This window comes from Typopeltis vanoorti, chromosome 10 (assembly GCF_054136105.1).
Source record: "Typopeltis vanoorti isolate ZY-2024b chromosome 10, IOZ_Tvanoo_1.0, whole genome shotgun sequence".
NCBI classification, from domain to species: domain Eukaryota; kingdom Metazoa; phylum Arthropoda; class Arachnida; order Uropygi; family Thelyphonidae; genus Typopeltis; species Typopeltis vanoorti.
Window position 1 is genome coordinate 75,518,879 of NC_143558.1, and position 22,805 is coordinate 75,541,683.

The 22,805-nt window shown below is 35.4% G+C and overlaps 1 protein-coding gene across 3 annotated transcripts in view; it reads left to right on the forward strand.

Moving 5' to 3' along the window:
• Window positions 1–22,805, forward strand: part of Cog2 (conserved oligomeric Golgi complex subunit 2) — a 437,003-nt gene that overhangs the window by 293,478 nt on the left and 120,720 nt on the right. For all 3 annotated transcript variants that reach the window (XM_090399142.1, XM_090399141.1, XM_090399143.1), the window contains exon 11: window positions 3,645–3,811. In XM_090399142.1, the coding sequence (XP_090255268.1) occupies window positions 3,645–3,811 (167 nt within the window). The remainder of the gene's footprint in view (window positions 1–3,644; window positions 3,812–22,805) is intronic.

Genomic DNA, 22,805 nt, shown 5'->3' on the forward strand with positions numbered 1-22,805 from the left:
GGCACATTGCTCAAAGACAAGATCAGCAGTGGACAAAAGAAGTACTGGATTAGATTCCACGAGAGGGAAAACAACCACAATGCTGATCTAAATCATGATGGATTGATGCTATCATCAGATTGGCAGGAGTGACATTAGGAAAGGAGAGCCATTGACAGATAGTTTTGGAGTAATCTTGGAAACGCCTTAATGACGATGGCTGATGATGATATATATATATATATATATAATATTATTTTTTCATCATCATAAATTTCCTCATAGGTACCTTCAAAGGGTGTTCAGGCTATTATGACAGCACTACAAGATTAACTTTACATTATTATTAATCTCCTATCAACAATTTTCTTCAAAATTAGGCTGTTACTTGTTAGCACTCCAACATTGTCATATCTATGGCATTTCTGACTGAATCCACAAACTTTGGTCTTCCTCTGGGAGACCAAAGTTTGTGGATTTTTCCTGCCATCTTGGCATCAAACACCTGTTTTGCTAATCTTTTTTCTCCCATTCTATTTAAGTGACCATATCATCTTAGATTAGCCATGCTCACACATTCTTGAATGCAAATAATGTCAAGTTCTTTCCTAATGTCTTCATTTTTAATATGATTCTGCCAGTGATTGCCATCTGGTCAAGCTTCTAATTTTTTTTTCCATAACTCTTATATTTGAGTTCTCTAATCTTTGATCGAGTGCTTTATTTCTGATCTTACTCTCAGGTCTATAACTTTTAAAACTGGTTTGAACACTGTCTTGCATACTGCTTTAGTGTTTTGGCTAATTTCTCTCTTATTCCATATAAATTTATTCAACTGGCTCCCCACCATACCAGCTTTACTTATTCTGTTGTCTGTTTCCAAATTTAATTTTACATCTTTACTAAAAACTGTGTCTAAATAGGTAAAATATTTTAGTTGTTCTATAGGTTTTCCATTGAGAGTACAACTGAAGTTTTCTATTTCAGCCTATTTTTATAATTTTGGTCTTTTTATTGCTGATTTTAATGTTATCTTTGAATTTACATCAAACCATCATCCTGTATATCCTTCAATTTTAACTGCTGACTTACAAATTAATCCAGACTATATATTGCTCTGAATAATTTTCCATTTTCCAATTTAAAACTTACAAGATGCTCTGATAATATCAAAATCTCCATCTTCAGAAAGCCTACACATACGGACAGATACCTTCATGCATTCTCCCATCACTACCCTCCACAGAAATTTGGTATTATCTCCACCTTGGCACATCGAGCCAGATCATTATTATCAGACGAGATAGAGCTTCAGAATGAACTTAATTTACTAAAAAGGACCATTCTCAACAATGGTTTCACTCTAAAAAATATTGAGAAATTTCTTTTCCACCATCGTCAACCTACTATGGAAGACTCTTCTTCCCCAAGAGCGTATATCTCTTTACATTTTATTAGTTCCCTCTTTCCCAAACTGGCTAAAATTCTTAAGAAGTTCAACATCAAAACATGTTTCACTACGTTTCCTAAACTCTGTTCCATCCTCAAACGACCTAAAGAAAAACATCACCATCTTCGGTACCCCCAGGAGTTTACAAGATTATATATAATTGTGGAAAGCCTTACTACGGACAGACTGATAAATCTATCCTTTCCATGTTGAGGAACACAAAAGAGATATTTCCTACAACAGAACCCAAGCTAGCACTCTCTCCAGCCACATCCTATTTTCAATAAACTCCGACGAAGGCCGCAACATCTTATAGTGGTCTCAAACCACTATAAGATGTTGTGGATTCTCGAATCTAAAGAAATTTCACTCGATTCAACCCACATGAATAGTAGCCTCAGCTACAATTTATCTGATGCACACATTTCTGCTGTCCAGTACTGGCGTTCTCACAATATCTCACACATGCAGTTACATTCAGCTGGAACTATAGCACGTACTCCAGTTTAAACTGTACTACAGTTTATAGTAGATCTGTTGTCGTTAATTATGTAATGTTTCTGTCGTTTTTTGTTTATAATTCTTTGTACTTGGACACCTGAAGAATAATAAGGAAACCCTATTCTTTATTATTCTTGTTTAGTCGTTTAAACTTTATTAATTTATTAACATCTGATCTGTGAGAGTCAACATGAATTTGTGAAGGGGCGCTCTTGTTTTAGCAATATGCTAGCCTTTTATGATAAAGTTACAAGAGCATTAGATGAAGGAAAGGCATATACTGCCATTTTCCTATACTTAGCAAAGGCATTTGACAGGGTGCCATATGATAAGCTGATATTCAAGTTGCAGCACATGGGTCTGGATGTCAGATTGGTCAACTGGATTCAGGATTGGCTGTCCGATAGGTATCAGAGAATTGTGTATGGTGGAGCAATATCAAAGAGGCAGAAGGTTACAAGTGGGATCCCACAGGGCTCACTACTGGGACCTATATTGTTTAACCTTTATATCAATGACATTGTCCATGGATTGCAAGGGGATATTCAGTTGTTGGCAGATGATGCGAAGCTGGGAAGGGTTATTAGTAATAGTGCAGATGTGGTAGCCCTGCAAGAGGATTTGAATAAGCTAGATAGATGGGCAAATGAATGGGGATGTCAGTTTAATGTAGCAAAATGTAAGGTCTTAAGGTTTGGGACATGTCGATGGGATGCTGCATACTCTATGGGAGGAGTTAAACTGGAGGAAGTAGGGGAGACGAGATCTGCAGTTGATGATTGATAGAAACCTGAAATTTAGGAGACATATCGCAAAGGTAGTGAAGGTAACACAGAGGATTGCTGCAATAATGAGGACACTGACCTGCAGAGATAAAATGGTTATCATTCCGTTGTATAAGACTCTGATCAGACTGCACTTAGATTATTGTTCTCAGATGATGGTCCCCAGGATTTGAAGGGGATAAATTAACTGTGGAAAGGGTACAAAGACGGATAACAAAGATGGTGTTAGGACTGTACAGTGTTAGTTATGAGGATCGGCTGAAGGAGTGTGGACTGCAGAGTTTGGTGGATAGAAGGAGGAGAGGTGATATGATTGAGACTTTTAAACTGTTGAGAGGTGGTTACAGGGTTGACACTTGGGAGTTCTTTTGCTTGGTTGAACAGCAGGAAGGAGTCATGACAAGGACCATCCCTGGAAGTTACGAAAGGAAACTGTGAGAAAGAGGGTGAGGAGTGGTTTCTTTGCATGGAGAGTGGTTTGGCTGAATCATGAAATGGAGTGGTGAGAGCGAGAATGGTCAATGCGTTTAAGGAGTGGTATGGTAGACTTTGTGTTTCCTATGAGGGACCTCCCTCAATAAGTCTTGATAGGCCTGTGTTTCTTAGTAACGACCTCTCGCGATGAGTCTTTTGACTCCATGGAGGCCTGAATAATAATAATAATATATATATATATATATCATTCTTCAATGATTTCAGCAAAAGAAAAAAGAACCTTTCTTTGTGGAATGTTGCTCGTTCTTTGTCTAGTGAATCTTTTGATATTCAGAGTGAAAAAATGGTTTACTTTCAATGGTTGGTACTGTAATGCAAGTAGAAATTAGATTTATTTATATTAATAGTGCAGAAACAATTTCACAGTTTGTGTTTTTATATATGTATATTTTAATAGAAATATTTTTTATTTCAATTTCTAAACATGTTTTTAGGAGATTCTGCCTTTCTTTTAAATGGAACGGAATGCCTCTGGTGCTGTTTACAGCTGTGTTGGTCAGAAAATGTATATTTACCATCTCTTAGTCATAAATTTTGGAAGTTGACTCTTCAGCTTTTAGCAAGATATTGTAAATGGGCTAATAGTTTCATAGCAGCTGAGGTGAGTTGAATTCTTTACATACTGCTTAGTCATAAATCAGCAATATATAACTGATTTGGATTATAAGTAATGTTCCAAATCTGATATGAGTTATAAGGTTTGGAACTGTTGAGAAACTTGGAACCATGAAAATAACACAATCACGGTAATAAACTTTAATGAAAAGCATAGATATTTCGTAATGAAATTAATGGTGAATTCTCAGCATGTGGAAACAACAAATTCAACTATGCTTTGAAGTTGCTGCATCACTCTTTAGAAACAAATTACCTCAGTGTAATTTATCCACTAATGAATTCCCTGTGATGCGTTTATTAAAACATAAGAACTGTATATCTGTTTCTAAAGTGGGTAAAGGAAAAGCTTTGATTCTAATAGATAAGGCAGACTACTTTCAGAGGAAAAAGACGGCCTTTAACAAGATACCTCCACCTGTCAAGAAATTAGCTATAATCTTACCAAAACATTAAACAATAAACTCCTTGATCAAGCTAGCAGAGATGAAAATACTTTGAAGACATTACATGCTCATTTGGAAAGGCTGTCCTGTAAGGCCTATTGTGAATTGTATTCTCTCCCCCACACACACAGCTGCAAAGTTTCTTTCATATCTATTAACTGCCCATACTGTATAATCCAGATCATTCATCAAGGATATTAAAATATGAGAGTCAAAGAGTTTCGACAATTTTGACATTGTTTCTCTATTTACCAACATTCTATTATCTGACACTATAAGTTTTCTGTATGATGATTTTTCTCCTGATGGGAAGATTTTTTTCAATTTATTATACAGTCAGGATATTTCAGCTGGAAAAACAATATCTATAAACAGATTGAAGGCATAATAATCGTAGCCCCCCCTCTCCCCTCCCTTGGTGAATTATTTTTTAAACCATCTAGTGGATACCTTGTTTATCATCCATTCATTCCCAGCCCTCTATCTGGTTCTGCTACATCGATGATGTTTTTGCTGTTTGCCCTCATTCTGAAAACAAACTTCCCACCTTTTTACATCAGAACAGTAGTATTCACCCATGTATTCAAATCACCATGGAAAAAGAGAGTGCTGATAGTTTACCATTCTTGGATGTCCTTCTTACTCATACAACTTCCAGTACTTTGTCAACCATTGTTTATCAGAAACCTATCTTTACTGGCAGATATTATGAAAAAAATTTCACAAAGCAGGATATTATTGATGTAAAACTCACTTTTAGTGGTTAGAAAAACATTTTTATTGGACTTTTGCTTTATATCTATGATTCACAATTAGTAAAAAAATGCAATTAGAAACACAAAATTAATTTCTGCTTTTTTTTTATTGAGAGGATATTATTTTTATTATTCTTATTTCTGATATTCTTATCGGATATACTGACCACTTGGCCTGGTTGGCCAAGTGGTCAGCATATCTGCTCTCCAGCCAAAAGGCTGTGGGTTCGAATCCTGCCGTGGGCATGGGTGTTTGTGATTGACTGTGAAAATACTAGTGATGATGGGCAGTGATGGCGTTGGTGTAGATGATGATGGTAGTTGTGACTCGTTGTAATTGGTGGATTGAGTGGTAGAGACAGAGTTGTAGAATAGGCGCCCTCCCTTGATGAGAGTTTGAAGGCTCATCATGGGATGTCCAAATTATCCATTTTAGGAAGGCAAAATAAATCAGATTATGAGAAGAAGCAGGCCAAAGAAAATCCCAAAGAGTTCTTGTGTTATATGGCAAGTAAGTTGAAGAATGACTATTGAAGGTAATGATTGCTGATGGTAGTCTGATGACATGATCACAGAAGCAGATGAAATAGTTGATTTACAGAGTAACCACTTTGCAAGGGAAGATTAATCAAGTGAGGACATTGCTGTGACAGTTATGACAGGAACTGAAGCAAGAATGAAGTTGATGATTTGCCTTAGGATAAGATGTCAGCCTGCGTTTTACAGGAATACAAGGGAACTGTTAATGTCTCTGACTAGGCTATTTAATTTCTCAGCTCTGGCAGAGTCCCAAGGGAATGAAAGGAGGGCAAAATACTTCCTTTGCATAAAGGAGGCTCTTTGACTTCAGTAGCAAAGTATAGACAGTCAGTATCTTAGGAGTGGAGCTAAAAGTATTAGAAAAGTTAGTCAAAGAAAGAATTCAGGAATGGGCAGATAAGAATATGATAACTCTATGGTGAAGAGTCAGTCATGCCTTAGTAATTTGCTAACATTTTATAATAGTGCCAGCTGAGTTGAATAAAGGGGATGGCTACATCATGCTACTTCTAGGTTTTGCAAAGACATCTGGCATGACACGACATGGAACTGTTATGCAGATTAGAACAAATGGGGTTCATATGGATATGAGTGTGGCTGATTGACATGCTAAAAAAAATAAGTATATGGAGGAGCAGAATTCAGGGAGAAAGCAGGTGACTAGCAGGCACTGTGCTGTGTAAGGCTCTGTGCTTGGACCACTTGTTTTTCATTTATACATAAACGATATAGGAAATATTCATTTGTTTGCTGATAATGAACCTGGGATAATAGTTACTCAAGGTGATGTGGAGCCTTGCAGGTTGAATTAAATATGCTGACAGTGGAAAAAAGATAATGGATGTCAGTTTAATATGGAGAAGTGTAAAGGTATGCATTTTGTGAATCAATGTGAGAATCCTGCTCGTAATAACTGGGTTCTACATTAATGGAACTGTATTATAGAAAATTTTTGAAGTGTGGGATTTGGGGTAGTAGTAGTAGTAGTAGATATGCCCTCTAAAGTAGTTTAGAGGGCTTTCTAAAGTAGCTCATACGATTACTTGATCACTGAAGAACATATTAACAAGCAAAGATAAGAAAATTATCACTCCTCTCTATAAGGCCTTTATACATCCACATCTGAATCACTATGCTCAAGTCTGGTCACTTGGATTTCTTGGAGATGAGTGGAGAGGATTCAGAGGCAAGTGATAAGTGCTTTGAGGATAGATTGAGAGTTTATGGGTTACAAAGGTTGGTTGATAGGCAAAAAAAAAAAAAAAAAAGGAAATATGATAGAAACATTTAAGGTTACTTGAGGGTTTTATAAGATTGATGCAGAGAAAATAATTCGACACTTAGCAGCTAGAGAGAGAGAGAGGGGGGGGTGAGAACAAGAAATTATCCCTAGAAGTTGTGTAACAGTATAAGGACTGGATTTCTTTTCATGAAGACTGGTGAATGAATGAATGGAATGAGTTGCCAAAGTCAGTTGTGAATACTTTGTCTGTTCATGGATTTAAGGAGAGGTATTGAAGATATTAGGTGGATATGCATACTATTCCTATGTATAATGACATCAGTTAAATGTAAAGCACAATAACAGTTGCATTTTTTATTAAATTTTAAGATGCACTCTAAAAGATATATATCAAAAGATAAAATATATCAATAGTCTTGCAACAGTATAAAGTAGAGCAATATTGCAGTACTCTTTAGATTTCTAATGCACAAGATTCAAGTATTGGAAATTTAAAATATGAATCAAACACTGAAATTTTAAATCAAAAGATCTTAAGTGCATGGGGAAAATAACAGTATAATAACAAAGAAAAACCTGCATAACTAGACTAATACTGTATACATTGGCTCAAGTTAAAATCTAAATTCAAATGCAAGATAATTGCACCTACTATAAGTGCAAATTTTTTTTGCTGTAGTTTAAAAACAAACTAAAATGAAAGCACTCTGTAGAGGTGATCAATTTCTTATGTAGAAGATCATTGCATGTTACTGCTGAAGGTGGGCTAGCCAGTCTGATTTGGTGATGGCAGAGTTTTTCATCCCACAAAACAGGTAAGCTGGTCCAAAAAATGCATGCAGTTAACACACATAATACAGACCTCATAACCCTTAGTTTCTTTGTCCATAAACCTTAACATTCTCATTCAAGTTCCCAGAAATTGTAAAGTGAAAAGATTGCAAATATCTTACTAAAGAAGATTAAAATTTAATTGGAAAGTACTAATTCAGTAACAAATACCTAAGACATGGATATACATATTACAAATTATTTAATTACATTAGCTTAAAAAAAATCCACACCAGAATTTTCAGTAAAATTCCTTTGCCATCTGTAGTTCTGGCACTGAAAATTCAGTAAGCATCGACAGTTGACGCTCACTACAGCATACTTGTAGGGACCACAGGAATGGTTTGTTATAGTGAATATTTTGCTATAATGAATTTCTTTTAGTAAAGCATTATACCTGCATAGCTTTGATTAGGACCTTTCAGCAGTTTGTTATAGTGAAGGGCAGTGGTTTCACACAGAGTGAAGACATTCATCCACCACTTAAAGACAACAACAAACATCCATTTCCAAAGCAGGATTTGTACCTGCAGCCTGTTGGTTAGAGAGCAGATATGCTAACCACTTAGCCAACCAAACCAGCCAGATTTAGGATCATTTAAAGTATTGTGTGAAGCAAGCTAATGTAGTTATACATAAACCACTTCTCAATTTCAGTACAAAATAAATATAATGTACTATAGGTTCATCAACCAACCTCTTGTGTATGGGCACAACAGTAAAAAAAAAAAAAAAGTACATAAATACTAACAAACATTTAACTTGAGAAACAAAATCAAAACCAATGGTCTTTTAATAAACTGATATCTACAAAGAAGGGAAAGGTTGATGCTAAGAAAAAGTTTATTGATCTTGACAGATGCTGGGAGATGTAATGAAATACTAATTGATTCCACATATCTCCTGGCAAAATAAAGTTTAAAAAAACTAAACATTTGCTTTCTGAAGGGAAAAAAAAAAATACAGTATTGTATATAGTTAACTGAAAACAGTAATACAGCACAAAGAACAAATCAAGACTTTTTTTGAATTTAAAAAAATATGCAAAAAAAAAAAAAAAATCCGAATAATAACAAAAATGCTGTTATAACAGATAGTAATGTAAATGTCTACATTATCATCATACTTATACAACATTAAAATAGTTTTTCCTACTCTCTTTGAGGAATAAAACAGGATTTATTTCATAAATTAATTTTGTTGTCCAAGAAATTCCAATGAATAGAATGGGTTTCTGGCTTATTGTTACTATTACCACCTCCATTTTGTTCTAAAATCATGATGTAAAGACAATTCTGACTGCATATGCACATTCATTTATACATCAGATTTGCATTTCACAGGTACAGAAAAATTATGACAATGTTAAGCTTATTGATAAGATAGATAATACTTAACTTTGACGGTGAGCACTTCATTTATGTATTGAAATGTGAAGAGGATTCACTCTTATGTATATCTCCACTTGGTTGTTGATAAAAATCCAAAAAAGGTTAACTTTTCGAACTTGCCTCACTTGAGAAATTAAACCAATCTCTCAGAGCCTCATCTGTATAGGTAGCAATCCTATATGTAACAGACAAATAATGCAGATGAAGTCACTAATGTTGGATTGGATTATGTATAGAATTGCAACAGAATCAACTGAGGGTATTTATGAGCCATGTACAGGTACATGACTCATGTCTGCTAGTTTCATGTAATTCTTGCAGGTTTGCAGGTTTTTGTGGAAAGTTGTTGATTTGACTGCATTGTTTGACCCTCAAGGATGTATGCTTATTTTTGGAACATTACAAAAACTGTTTTTCATCAGTATAAATGCAATATTTACATTACTTCTATATAAATGCAGTAGCTACTGTATTAAGGATCTTTTTATGTGTTGGATATTCTCGTAGACAAGCTTATACGTTAGTTATGCATTACTAAATCACTTAAGGAATTGACAACGTACATAAGAATATAAATTAAATTACACTTTAATAAATATTTCCGGTATTTCGGCAACATCAAGTTGCCATCTTCAAAAGGAACTTACAAAAAAAGGCATGTGCACATAGGCACTACAACACAATAACCGAGAATGAAGTGATGAAGCTATTGTTCTCCTAAAAGTCCTGATGGTGCCCCCTAGCGGGCTATGTGGGTGTTCTTGGCCATTGGGCTGAAGGTCTGCTGATGTAAGCCTCCCAAATTTGGGGCAGTCTCATACAACCAAATTTGTTGAGGTTTGGAGAGTTTCTTAGGGCTGAGGCTTATTTCATGAATAGTCTTTCGAATTTGAACTTGCTATGGTGTATTATTGTAGCTTTCTTCCACCGTATTCTGTGGCGTGTATCCATAGCATGGTCTGCAAGACTTGAGTGGCTGTGCTTGTGAAATCGAATGTAGTCCTTGTGTTCCGAAATTCTAATATTCGTTGTCCTGCCTGTTTGGCCAAAGTAAGACAGTTTACAGCTGCAAGGGACCTGGTATACACCAGGTAGGTCTAGGGTAAGTGGTTGGTCTTTAATGGAGCAGATAAGGGATGCCAATTTTCTGTATGGTCTGTAACAGGAGGTCGTCATGTTTTTTTTAAGATTTTGGTAATTTTTTCCGAGGTGCCTCTGATGTAGGAATGGTGATGGATTTAGAGTAATCCTTGTTGTGAAGGGGGGGGGGGGGGTCAATATTTTTTGGATTTTATGGGGGGGGGAGATAGCCATTGGCTGAGAAAATATTGAGGACATGATTTAGTTCAGTGTTTAGGGCCTTGTCGTTTGAACAGATTAGTTTAGCCTTGTTGTTTAGTGTTATCACCACTCCATATTGTGTGTGTGGTGGTGGTGGGGGTTTGTTGGTGAATGTAACTGCCTGTATGGATGGGTTTTCTATAAACTGAGGAAAAAGGTTCCATCAGGCTGGCTGGTGACTAGTGTGTCTAGGAAAGGGAGGCTATTGTTTTCCTCTTTTTCCAGAGTGAACTTGATTCTGGGGTGTTGGTTGTTTAAGTCTGTTAAGAAGGAGAGGAATGTATCAGAGCCATGTGGCCAAATAGCGAACACATCATCATCAACGTAGCAAAGCCATATGGTTGGTTTTTGTGGGGCAGAGGCTAAGGACAATAGCTTCCTCACTCCATTCTCAGTTACTGTGTTGTAGTGCCTATATGCACGTGCCTTTTTTGTATGCCATTTTTGAAAATGGCAACATGACGTTGCCAAAATATTGAAAATATTTATTAAAGTGTAATTTAATTTATATTCTTATGTACGTTGTCAATTCCTTAAGTGATTTATGTGTTGAATAGTACATTTTGAATTTGTCTTTGAATAAAAGTTTCTTTTCAGAACTTTTTCCTTCTATTATATATTTATATTTAACTGGCACTTTTGATACATCCATGTCACAAAAGTGTCACAAGCAAAATATCAGATTTCTTTTGAAAATTATACTGTAACAATTCACTTTTGCAGGATTCTAAAACAATGTATCCAATCTTAAGTGCTTCAAAATCGGATGCACATATTGTCTTGAATATAATGTATGTTCCTTTTTCATGTCTAATTAACCAGTTTCAAGATATGCAAGCATTGGTGATAATGCAAACTTTTCTGTCAGTGAATGCAGTGGGAGGAGAAAACATTAATTTCAGTTTGAGATAAGAAACTGCAATCAATATATACAATACTTCTGACTGAACCAGAACCATTTTTCTTGGTAATATCTGTGCATAAATAATAAACATAGATACATTAGGTGTATTTTGGAGCGAAAATACAGGAGGCAAGGTTGAGATGGTTTGGTCATGATGAGGAGGGAGGACGAATATGTGGGAAGAAGGGTCATGCAGATGGATGTACAAGGAAGGCGGAAGCGTGGGTGGCCAAAGAAGAGATGGAGGGATGGTAGAAGGGGACTTGAAGATGAAGAACTTGGATGTGGTGACAGCCCAAGACAGGAAGGTGTGGAGGAGACTCATTACAAACAGTGACCCCAAAGTGGGAGAAGCTGCAGAAGAAGAAGAAGAAGAGCGGTAGGTGTATATAAACATTATAGATGGAATGTATAGTATATATACTGTAAAATTTTACAAAATGTGTATATAATAAAACAGGACTTAGAATACTACACATAAAACATAATAGGCAGTTCTTTTTCCAACAAACATGCACATCTAATCACTATAGTAAACCAGAAGTTATAGTAGTATTAGTTCTTAAAATAATTGAAAATCATAGAATGAAATCTGGTGAAAAAAAGATTGATTTTGCACACAGAGAGAGAGAGAGAAAAGAAAGGAAATAGTTTTCAAGAGTTCTCCAAAAACCAACCTATCCAAAGGAGAATATAAAGCTCTACAAGAAATGAAGAAAAACAAAGAAATAGTAATCACCAAAATGGATAAGGGAAATGCTACTGTGGTTCCCAACCAAATTGACTATACAGGTAAGCTTAATACTTTATTGTTAGTTCGGACTGTCTACCTTCCTATTGAATATGATCCAACCAGCTCCCAAATTAGAACACTCCAAAGGCTCCTTAAGAAGGTCACTTCTTGGCCTGTGGAAGTTACCAACAAACTAAAACCTTTTAACTCTACCCCCCCCCCCAAATATATGGACTTCCAAAAATACATAAACAAAATGTGCTATTACGTCCCATAGTGGATGGCATTGATTCCCCCACATACAAATTTGCCAAACATTTAGCCAAGGTACTCACACACTATACTGACAACACACCATTATGCATAAAAAACTCAGCCTGCTTCAAAGCCAGTATAGAAAACCTCTCAATCCAACATACTTACATAATGGTCAGTTTTGACGTCTCCTCCCTATTCACAAATGTCCCACTCAAGGAAACCTTAGAGCTCATCCAAGCCAAATTTCCTCCCGATATCTCAGCCCTATTTCAGTTCATAATGAACTCGGGCTATTTCGTTTGGCAAGGAAAATTCTACAAACAGATAGAGGGGACAGCCATGGGTTCACCACTCTCCTTACTCCTGGCCAACTTCTTTATGGAGACTTTTGAAGAGAAAGCTTTAAACTCAGCTCCACAAGAACCAACTGTTTGGCTACACTACGTTGATGATGTATTCACTATTTGGCCACATGGAACAGATACACTCTGCTCCTTAACACACTTAAACAACCAACACCCCAGAATTCAGTTCACCTTGGAAAAAGAAGAAAAGAATAATCTCCCTTTCCTAGACACTCTAATAACTCGCCAGCCTGATGGATCTTTGGCTTTCTCTGTTTACAGAAAATCTACCTGAACAGGCAGATACATTCACCAGCAATTCCCTCCCCACACACACACATAACAATATAGGATTATAAAAACCTTATATGACAGTGCCCTAACTACTGAACTGAACCGCATCCTTAACATGTTCTTAGCCAATGACTACAACCTCCAAAAAAAAATATTAAAACCAGTTAACGACAATTCCACCCCCCCTTCATAACAAAGATTACCCTAAATCCATCACCATTCCCTATATTCCCTATACCTCTGAAAAGTTAACCAAAATCTTAAAAAAAAAAAAAATGACTTCACTTCTTGTTACAAACCATATAAGAAATTGGCATCCCTTATCTGCTCCACCAAAGACCAGCCACTTCTCTTTGACCTACTTGGAGTATACCAGGTCCCTTGCAGCTGTAAACTGTCCTACTTTAGCCAAACAGGCAGGACAGCAAATGTCAGGATATCGGAACACAAAGACTACATCCAATTTCACCAATACAGCCACTCTGGGCTTGCAGACCATGCTTTGGATACCCACCACAGAATACGTTGGAAGAAAGAGCCACATTACTACACCGCAGCAAATTTAAATATGAAAGATTGTTTATGGAATCAGCCTCAGCTCTATAAAAGTTTCCAAACCTCAACAAATTTTGGTGCATGAGCCTGCCCCAAATTTGGGAAACTTGCATCATCCTATAAAACCCTTTATTTAAGCAACTTAAATGTTTATTATATCCACTTCTATTCTTCTATCAACAAACTTCTGCAATCCACACATCCTCAATTTATCCTCATAGGGAACATTCCACAGGCCACTCACCATCTTTGTCATTTGCCTCTGAATCCTCTCGACAGCCTTCCCATCCTCAAGAAACCCAGGGGACCAGACTTGAGCACAGTAATCCAAATATGGGCATATCAAGGTCTTATAAAGAGGAATAACTTCCTTATCTCTACTTGTTAATGTGTTTTTCAATAGCCAAAATAATCTTATGAGCTATCCTAGCAATATTATTATTATTATTACATGACACCTCCAGGGGAGTCCAAAGACTCATCGAGGGAGGGCATCTACTCTACAACTCTGTCTCCACCACTCAAATTCACAAAGTACAACGAACTGCAACTATCATCATCATCTACACCAACGCCATCTACCACCCACTCCACCACTAGTATTATCACCCACAATCACAAACATGAGTTAAACCTGCAGCCTTTTGGCTGGAGAGCGGATGCGCTAACCACTTGGCCAACCAGGCCAGCTTCTAAACTTTAATTCTCTGTCTACCACTACTCCTAAATCTCTAGCTTCATCTATTTCCTGGAGTACAGTGCCATCAATGTGATACACGGCTTGTAATCTCTTTATCCCAAAATGCATAACTTTACATTTCTCGACATTAAACTGATACCCATTAACTTTTGCCCATACTGACACCTTATTTAAATCATCTTTCAAGTTCTCCGCATCACCTTGATGAAACTATTACTCTACCTAATTTTGTATCATCAGCAAAGAACTGAATATTTGCTTTCAGGTTATTTCCAATATCATTTATGTACAAATTAAACAGCAATGGTCCCAGCACTAACCTTGTGGCACACCATTAGTCACGTGTTTTTGCCTTGATTCTGCCCTTTCATATACCACTTTTTGATATCTGTTCAGCAGCCACCCAGTGTCATGTCCATTCCCATTTGTTCTAATTTGTGTAACAGTGTCGTGACGTTCTATTTTCATGTTATGTTCTAAATCCACCATCTTGGTTCAAGTCACTCTTATCAATATAACAACTAATTGCAAATTGATCACCGATCCAAAAGTAGAGAAATTTATAATTATACTGCGCCACCCTATTTTTAGATTAGTCTATACAAAATAGTAGGATCAATTCTTAATTAAGTTAGCAGTCTCCTCATTTATTTAGGCCGAATTATTTACTATTCCACTTGGGGTTCCTGCAAGATTCGAATATTTATGAACGGTGCAATAAAAGGGAATTCAGGCAAACACAATATTTAGATTAACAAAATAAAACATTTAATATATGATATATATAACAAATACAAGAATTCTGCTTTAAAATGAAACAATACAATCAACTTAATACATCTTGCTAAGTCACTCATGCCAATTCAATGTTCTAAACTTTCACATACAATTCACAGCTTCAAAATCACAAGCTTTCTTAACTCAAGTTAATAAAACAAAACTTCTTATTTAATCAGTCTCCACATATCTATCAGCTGTACTTAATGTTTAAATTCACAGGAAGCACTAATCAAGGTAGACAATATTCCAAGCAATCTTATTTCGGACTTTGAACATCGAAGATATGTTAATGTTAGAATAAACAAACAAGTATGACTACTCTTACCAGATACAATCTTCAATACATCTGTTAATTGTGAGCACACTTATGAATTAACTTATTTACGTTAGCGGAACACATTAATAAAAATTCTTCAACTCTTTTAACTGAACTACTGTTAATTGCGCTTCACTACTCAAAAAAAAAAACACATCAATAAGGCACTGATATCTTTCCTTGTTTACTTCTCTGAAACTAGTTAATTTCAATATAATTCTTCTCAGGGCAACATAGAATTAAGACGCAATCCTAGACTAACTGGAACTAATCAGAATTTTTCATTGAATGTCCAGTTCTTTATTTATCCAGATACGGCATTAATTTTCCTTTACAACACAGCTGACTTCACTTGCAGCTAAGTATATGATTCACTATGTTTTGGCTCACTTCTAAACACTATTCTCATGAATTTCTGCCCTAGAGAACTTATAATTTTCTTCCACTTCTTTTGTTTGTATCCTACCTTCCTTCCCGCTCCGCAAAAACTTCCTCTCTCCTCTAATTCAAAATCCTTTTTTTTTTATATATATAATATCTTTCCTCTCCTTTCAGTCCGAAGGTCACGCTCTATTCGACTTGTGCTTGTTTATTTCATGCGTCTCCATGACAACAAATAAACGCAAACATTTCGCTAATGTAATACAATGCTCTACTACTACATGAGTGATTACATAACGTTAAATTTTCACAAATAAGAATAAACAGAATATTTGAGCTACTTAATCAGCCTTTTCATTACGTATAGAATTAATTATAATAATACTTTTCGTTACATCATATATATATTTTAGTTATTATAAATTCTGCACATATTATTGCTTAACAAATTAATAGTAGGTTAAGTTTAGAATAAATATTTAAATAGTAATCCTAAATTAAGGAATAATAAATAATTTTTATACAAATCATGATTAATACATAATAATCAATGTTAAATGTGAATGAAAAAAATAAATTACACAACATAGTTTCATTCACAATTTAACAACAGAGTTCTATGTGATAATCTCTCAAATGCCATTGCAAAATCCAACAAAATAATCATGTAGTCATTTCCTTTATCCAACTCTGCTGTTATTCCATTATAAAAAAGACTGTAAATTACTAAGGCATGACTGACCCTTCACAAAGCCATGTTGACCCTCATACAGTATCATATTTTTATCTACTCATTCTTGAATTCTCTTTTTTGCCAATTTTTCTAGTACTTTTACCACCATACCTGAGATACTGATTGGTCTATAATTTGCTACTGCAGTCTTAGATCCTCCCTTATGCAAAAGAATAATTTTACCCTCTTTCCATTCCTTGGAACTCTACCAGAGTTGAGACTTAAATTAAAGAGCCTAGTTAAAGGCATTGCCAATTCCCTTGCACTTCTTGGACCACTGCTGTTTAATTTGTTCATTAACGATATAGGGAAGGATCCAAGAGGAACGGTTCATTTGTTTGCTGATGATGCAAAGTTGGGTAGGGCAATAGTGAATGCAAAAGATGTCAAAATCTTGCAGGATGATTTGGATAGATTGGAGTTCTGGGCTAAGTAGAATGGATGTCAATTTAATGTGACAAAATGTAAGGATATGCATTTTGGGGTGAAAAGATTAGCAGCAGTACATTGGTGGAACTGTAGTCCAGGAGATTGATGAGGCCAGGGACCTGGGAGTGTTGGTGGATAGCGAGATGAAGTTTAAGGGACACATTGCAATGGCTAAATCAGCTAATCAAATCATTTGGTTGCTGAAAAATACTTTGACAAGCAGAGACAAGCAAGTTATTGTTCCTCTGTACCGAGCCTTGATAAGACCCCATCTCAAATACTGTGCCCAGATTTGGTCACCTAGGTTTCTTCTTGATGGAGAGGATCCAGAGGCAAGTGACCAAGATGATAGCAGGTCTATGGAATGAATCTTATGAGAACAGGTTGAAGATTTGTGGGTTGTGGAAATTGGTTGATAAGCAGAAAAGGGGAGATATGATTGAGACATTCAAATTGCTGAAAGGTTTCTATAGGATTAATTCAGAGGATATTTTTGAGATCAGGAATGGTGGTGGGAAAACTAGGGGACACCTATGGAAGCTGGGCAAGAGTGTGGTTAGCAAGGGTGTTAGAGCTGGGTTCTTTACTTTTAGAGTGGTAAATGAGTGGAATAAGCTGTCAGCGTCTGTTGTGAGTGCTATGACAGTGAATGAGTTCAAGGCAAGGTATGATAGATACTGTGAGAATGTTAAATAGTAGTGTGGACATGATGTTTAGGGCCTCCCTCGATGAGTCTAAGGACTCCCTGGAGTCATCCATAATAATAATTGTTGCAAAACCTGAGCTGACATCCCATCTAATCCCACAGCTGTATTTACATTGAGATTCTGCAATATACTAAGAACCTCGAATGCATCCACCTCTGTTTGTCACATAGGTTAAAGCAATAACCAATAACTCACTAGGAGATATACCCTTGCAAAGTGGTCACTCAGTAACTAAACTAATTTTATCCACTTGTGACCATCATAACTGATTAAGGTTAATCTTCCATAGTCCCTCTTCCTCTTACTTGCCACATAATAAAAGAACTCTTTAGGATTTCCTTTGTCCTGCTTAGCTACATTCTTCTCATAATCTAATTTGTTCCCCTTCCTTGCCATACTAGTCATCATCCTGTATTTCAAGTCAAATTGATAATTTTGAAATATGTTTATTACTGAATGCTTTCTGCACTGATTTCAGAAATAATATGATGTAGAATGGAGATTTTGCTATTGCACTTGTCACTAGTGTTTCTTTCAGAGTAAACCAAAAGCAATTATATGCTATATACAGTATGTATAGTACCTACATAAGCATGTGCATTGTAAAATTAAAAGCTTTACATTCCTGCATAATTTACATCACCTGAACAAAATAATTCTTTGGCTAGTAATTAAGGATACCTGGTTAACACTAGCCAAAGAATTACTTGTTTACAAAAACAAATTGCTCAGTATGTTTTTTATTATTAATATAATAACATTGGCTGGTGTTAGTTAGATATCCTTAATTATTAGATTATCACTAATAGGGAGTGGGGAAATATAATATCTCACTTTGCAGTGCATGTGCTTGCATATTTGTAAACGCTATTCATGCTGTTACAACATATAGAACCACTTTTGGCTTTGTCTTTAGAAGGGAATTTTAACAAGTACAGCAGTGATAATTTTGTACTCTTTGGCATTGGTCCTAATTTCTACAATTAGGACCTTATCACTTTAGTATCCCCTCTGAGTACATGGGCATTTTGACCATTGAAATGTAACTACAAATGTTAAAGGAAGTCGAAACAGGAAAGTCATCAAAGTCTGAAATGGTAAAACTATATCATCCTAAAAGGTAGTCTATTGACAATAATCAAGAACAATGCCAAAATTAAATGTTACTCACTTACTCCTAAGTGAAAACAGACTACTCCAGTAAAGTATCCAGTACTTGAAAACGCCTTACTGACTTAATTGAAGTTTGCTCGGAGCAAGAACATGTGGATAGCATTGCTTTGCACTCCAAAGCCGAAACATTTGCAACTTTGTTTTGGTGTGGATAATTTCAAGTATATTCTGATGGCTGGGTACAGCACCTTAAAATTTGTCATGTGAACTATCTTTTAATTTAAAAATGTGTTGAAGTGCTAATCAAACACTGCAAACACTTCGAAGATCAGTTAAAGAGTAATATTATAATGTGGAGAATGTGTTTAATGCAGATGAAACTGGTCTAGTCTTCAAGTTGTTTCTAAACAGAACACTTGTATTTTATTTTTTAGAGAAACACAGCTGTGATAGTGGATAAAATACGAAAGAAAGTTATAAATTTGCTAGCAGTAAATAAACAAACATGACCAGCACACAAAAACAAACCATTGGTGAATGAAATATTATGAAAGCATTGTTGGTCATAGTTCTTCAGAATACAAAATTTCTGACTATATTTGTTGATAGATATGCAGAATGTTCAGTGTGCCATGGAAGAACAAATGTTGATTGATGATGACCCCCCCCCCCCCAAGTTCAGGATCATCTCTGCGGAGACCCCCCCCCAAATAAAGCTATCTGACTACAGATGGTACTGAACATTATTAAAAATGATTATGAACATTAAAATAGCATTTTTAAAGTTGTTCCCTTAAAGCAACAATAGTCACTGATTATTTGTGTGCAGACACATGAAAAAGTGTTATATCCTTCTACATTACATATTATAACTATATATATCAGATATGTGATTGTTGTTTCTTATGCTTTTTTTTTTTATGGAAAGGAGGAATTATAAAATATTCACTGTTATTTTTGCCATCAACTATATCACAAGTGTTTCGATCTGTTTCATAAAAATTATGATTTTTGTTATTGAAAGCTCTTTATTTAACACCAAATATACATAAAAGTTTTCTTCTTTCTTTACTCTCTATTAACTGTGGAGAAAAAATTCCTTACAGCTTTAAGCTTCATTTTTTGTTGAATTAAAACTTGGTTAGGTTAGATTTTGGTCTATGATTTCCAAATATTTTACAGAGTAATAAAATATCTAGTTTACTGTTATAATGGCCAGATGCATATATTTACTGAAAGTGGACTCCTGTCTGCAATGTCACATGCAGTATTTTAAGTTCTGTTTTATTGTGTACAAACTTTGTAAAAAGAAAAAAAAAAAAGGAGAGGGGGGGGATCAGGAATCATATTATCTGACCAGTACTGATATTTCTCTGTATATGAAAAGTTGCAGCAGTGTATACAACATTCACTCGCAAAACAAATTAAAAGATCTACAATAATTAATTATCAATTAAGAACTTATGCAATCAAAATGAACTTTCAAGTGTCTCTCTGAGGCAATAAAGCCATAATTTCTTTCTGGCACAGAAATATTAGTACTGTTTATACATATGTACTTATTTAATATGATACAGAATTTTATTCTTCTAGGAATCATAACTTATGGTAATAATGTTTCTTCTTTTCAAAGACTCATTATTGTCAAGAAAACTAAATGCTGTATGCATATTCCATTTATTATTATTATTTAGACCTCCAGGGAGTCGAACTCATCAAGGGAATGCAATCATTGTCCACAAAAGTTACCTTACCTTCTCTTAAACTCATTCACACTGGATGCACTCACAGCTCTGAGAGAAAAATCTAGTTCTTTCCCCTTTGTCCTCTCCTCACCTTATATATAATGAAATTTTTTTCAACTGAAATCTTATAATGTCCTCCCAAAAGTTTATAGACCTCTATCATATCACTCCTCTTTCTTCTATCTACCACTGTCTGCAGTCCACATACTCTCAATCTGTCCTCTTAATCTACATTCCATAATCCCGATGTCATCTTTTTAACTTTTCTTTGAAGAGTTACAAAGTTTGAGAGTGGCTGTATTGATAACTAGCTATCAATACAGCCACTTTCAATTCAGCCACACTATCAATACAGGTTTTAGCTATGCTATATTTGATAATGTGCTTGCTATTTGGCCACATAGCCCAGACACATTGGATACATTCTTAGCCATTTAAATAGCCAACACCCAAAAATACACTTTACAATGGAAATGGAAGCTAATGACTCTGCCCTTCCTGGATTTGCTAATCGCACGTTTTCCAGATGGTTCCTTATCATTCTCAGTTTATAGAAAACCCACACATGCTGGGAGATGTTTACATAAATAATCACACCATCACCAATCTCAACAGTATGGTATCTTAAAAACACTAACTCACAGAGCTAGAGTGATTTGTTCCAATCACAATGCTCTTGCTGCTGAATTCACTCACTTATGCCATACTTTCTTAGCCAATAGCTATAATTCCTATAGTATTTTGTCTATCTTATAGGAATTATAGCTATTGGCTAAGAAAGTGCTTCCCAGAAATCCCCCCCCCCACTGTCCACCACAGAAGACTACAACAAAACTGTCACCATCCCATACATTAAAGGCATATGTGAAAAGATATCTAGAGTGCTTAATAAACATCAACTATGCACCGTATTTAAACAATATGTCAAATTGGCAACTCTCATCTGTTCATCCAAGGACAGAATCTCTTTTCCTTTTCTTTAGTGTCCTAAATTTGTGTAAAATGAATGTTGATAAGAATCAACATTCATTTTACACAAATTATTTACTCTACAACTGTGTTATAAATCATTATTTTAACTTCCTGATTTTGACCTTCATATTAAGATCATCATCTGGAGTTTACACACACACACAAACACACAACAATCTAAATTACATTTCACACATTTGATCAAAGGTTATTTTACTGGCCTGACTCCTAGTGGAAATAAAATAAAATCACAATAAATAAATGGAATGAATTAAAATAACTACATCAAAGCTATATTCTATTTAAAACAATATCAGAAAAACATTCTTTCATATAGATAGTTTTGTAAAAATGATGTCCTGATTTAACATGACAACTGTTATATTAGATTTTAGATCCTGGATTATCAATGGTCCTATTTATAATTAACTTTTAGGGAGAAAGGTTAAGCGGATAGAATAATATTCTACCTTTCATATTCTTGGGATTTTTAGACCATCATTATTGTTAAGATTAGGGTGGTTGATAAGAATCTCATGGCCTCCTTAAATTTATGTTCATACCATGTTTTGGTGTGATGTAAACAACAGGTGCTTTTCCGGTCAATTCTATGTAAAGTGTTCAGGGCATGATCACAAAGACGAGCTTGACCATAGTTATTATATTTAATGTGTCGTTTATGTTCCTTTTATCATCATCATCATCATCATCATCAAATTCCTGCAATGTACCCTCAAGGGGTGTACAGGATATGACAGTACTACATGAAAAAATTACATCATTACTAACTTCCTATCTACAATTTTCCTCCAAATCAGTCTGTTACTTGTCAAGACTCCAACATTATCAGATCTTATATTTCTATCGTCTAAGGCACTTTGTACCGTATCAATCCATCTATATCTTGGTCTTCCTCTGGGTCGTTTTCCTGCCAACCTGGCAGAGAACACTTGTTTTGCTAATCTTTCCTCTCCCATTCTATTTAAGTGACCATACCATCTGAGATTAGCTCTGCTAACACATTCCTGGATGCTGACAATGTCAAGTTCTTTCCTAATATCCTCATTTTTAATATGATATTGCCATTGATGCCATCTGTTCACGCCTCTAATCTTTCTCAGGACTCTCATATCTGCGGTCTCTAGTCTTTGGTCAAGTGTTTTACTTCTGAACCAGCTCTCAGATCCATAAGTTAAAATTCGTTTGAACACAGTCTTGTATACAGCTAATTTAGTGTTCCGACTAATTTCTTTCTTATTCCATATGAATTTATTCAATTGACTTCCCACGATACCAGCTTTGCTGATTCTGTTGTCTATTTCTATATTTAGTTTACCATTTTCAGTAAAAATTGTGCCTAAGTAGCTGAAATGTTTTACTTGTTCCACAGGTTCTTCTTTCACAACACAGTTGACATTTTCAATGATTCTGCCTATTTTCATTGTCTTTGTCTTTTTATTGCTGACCTT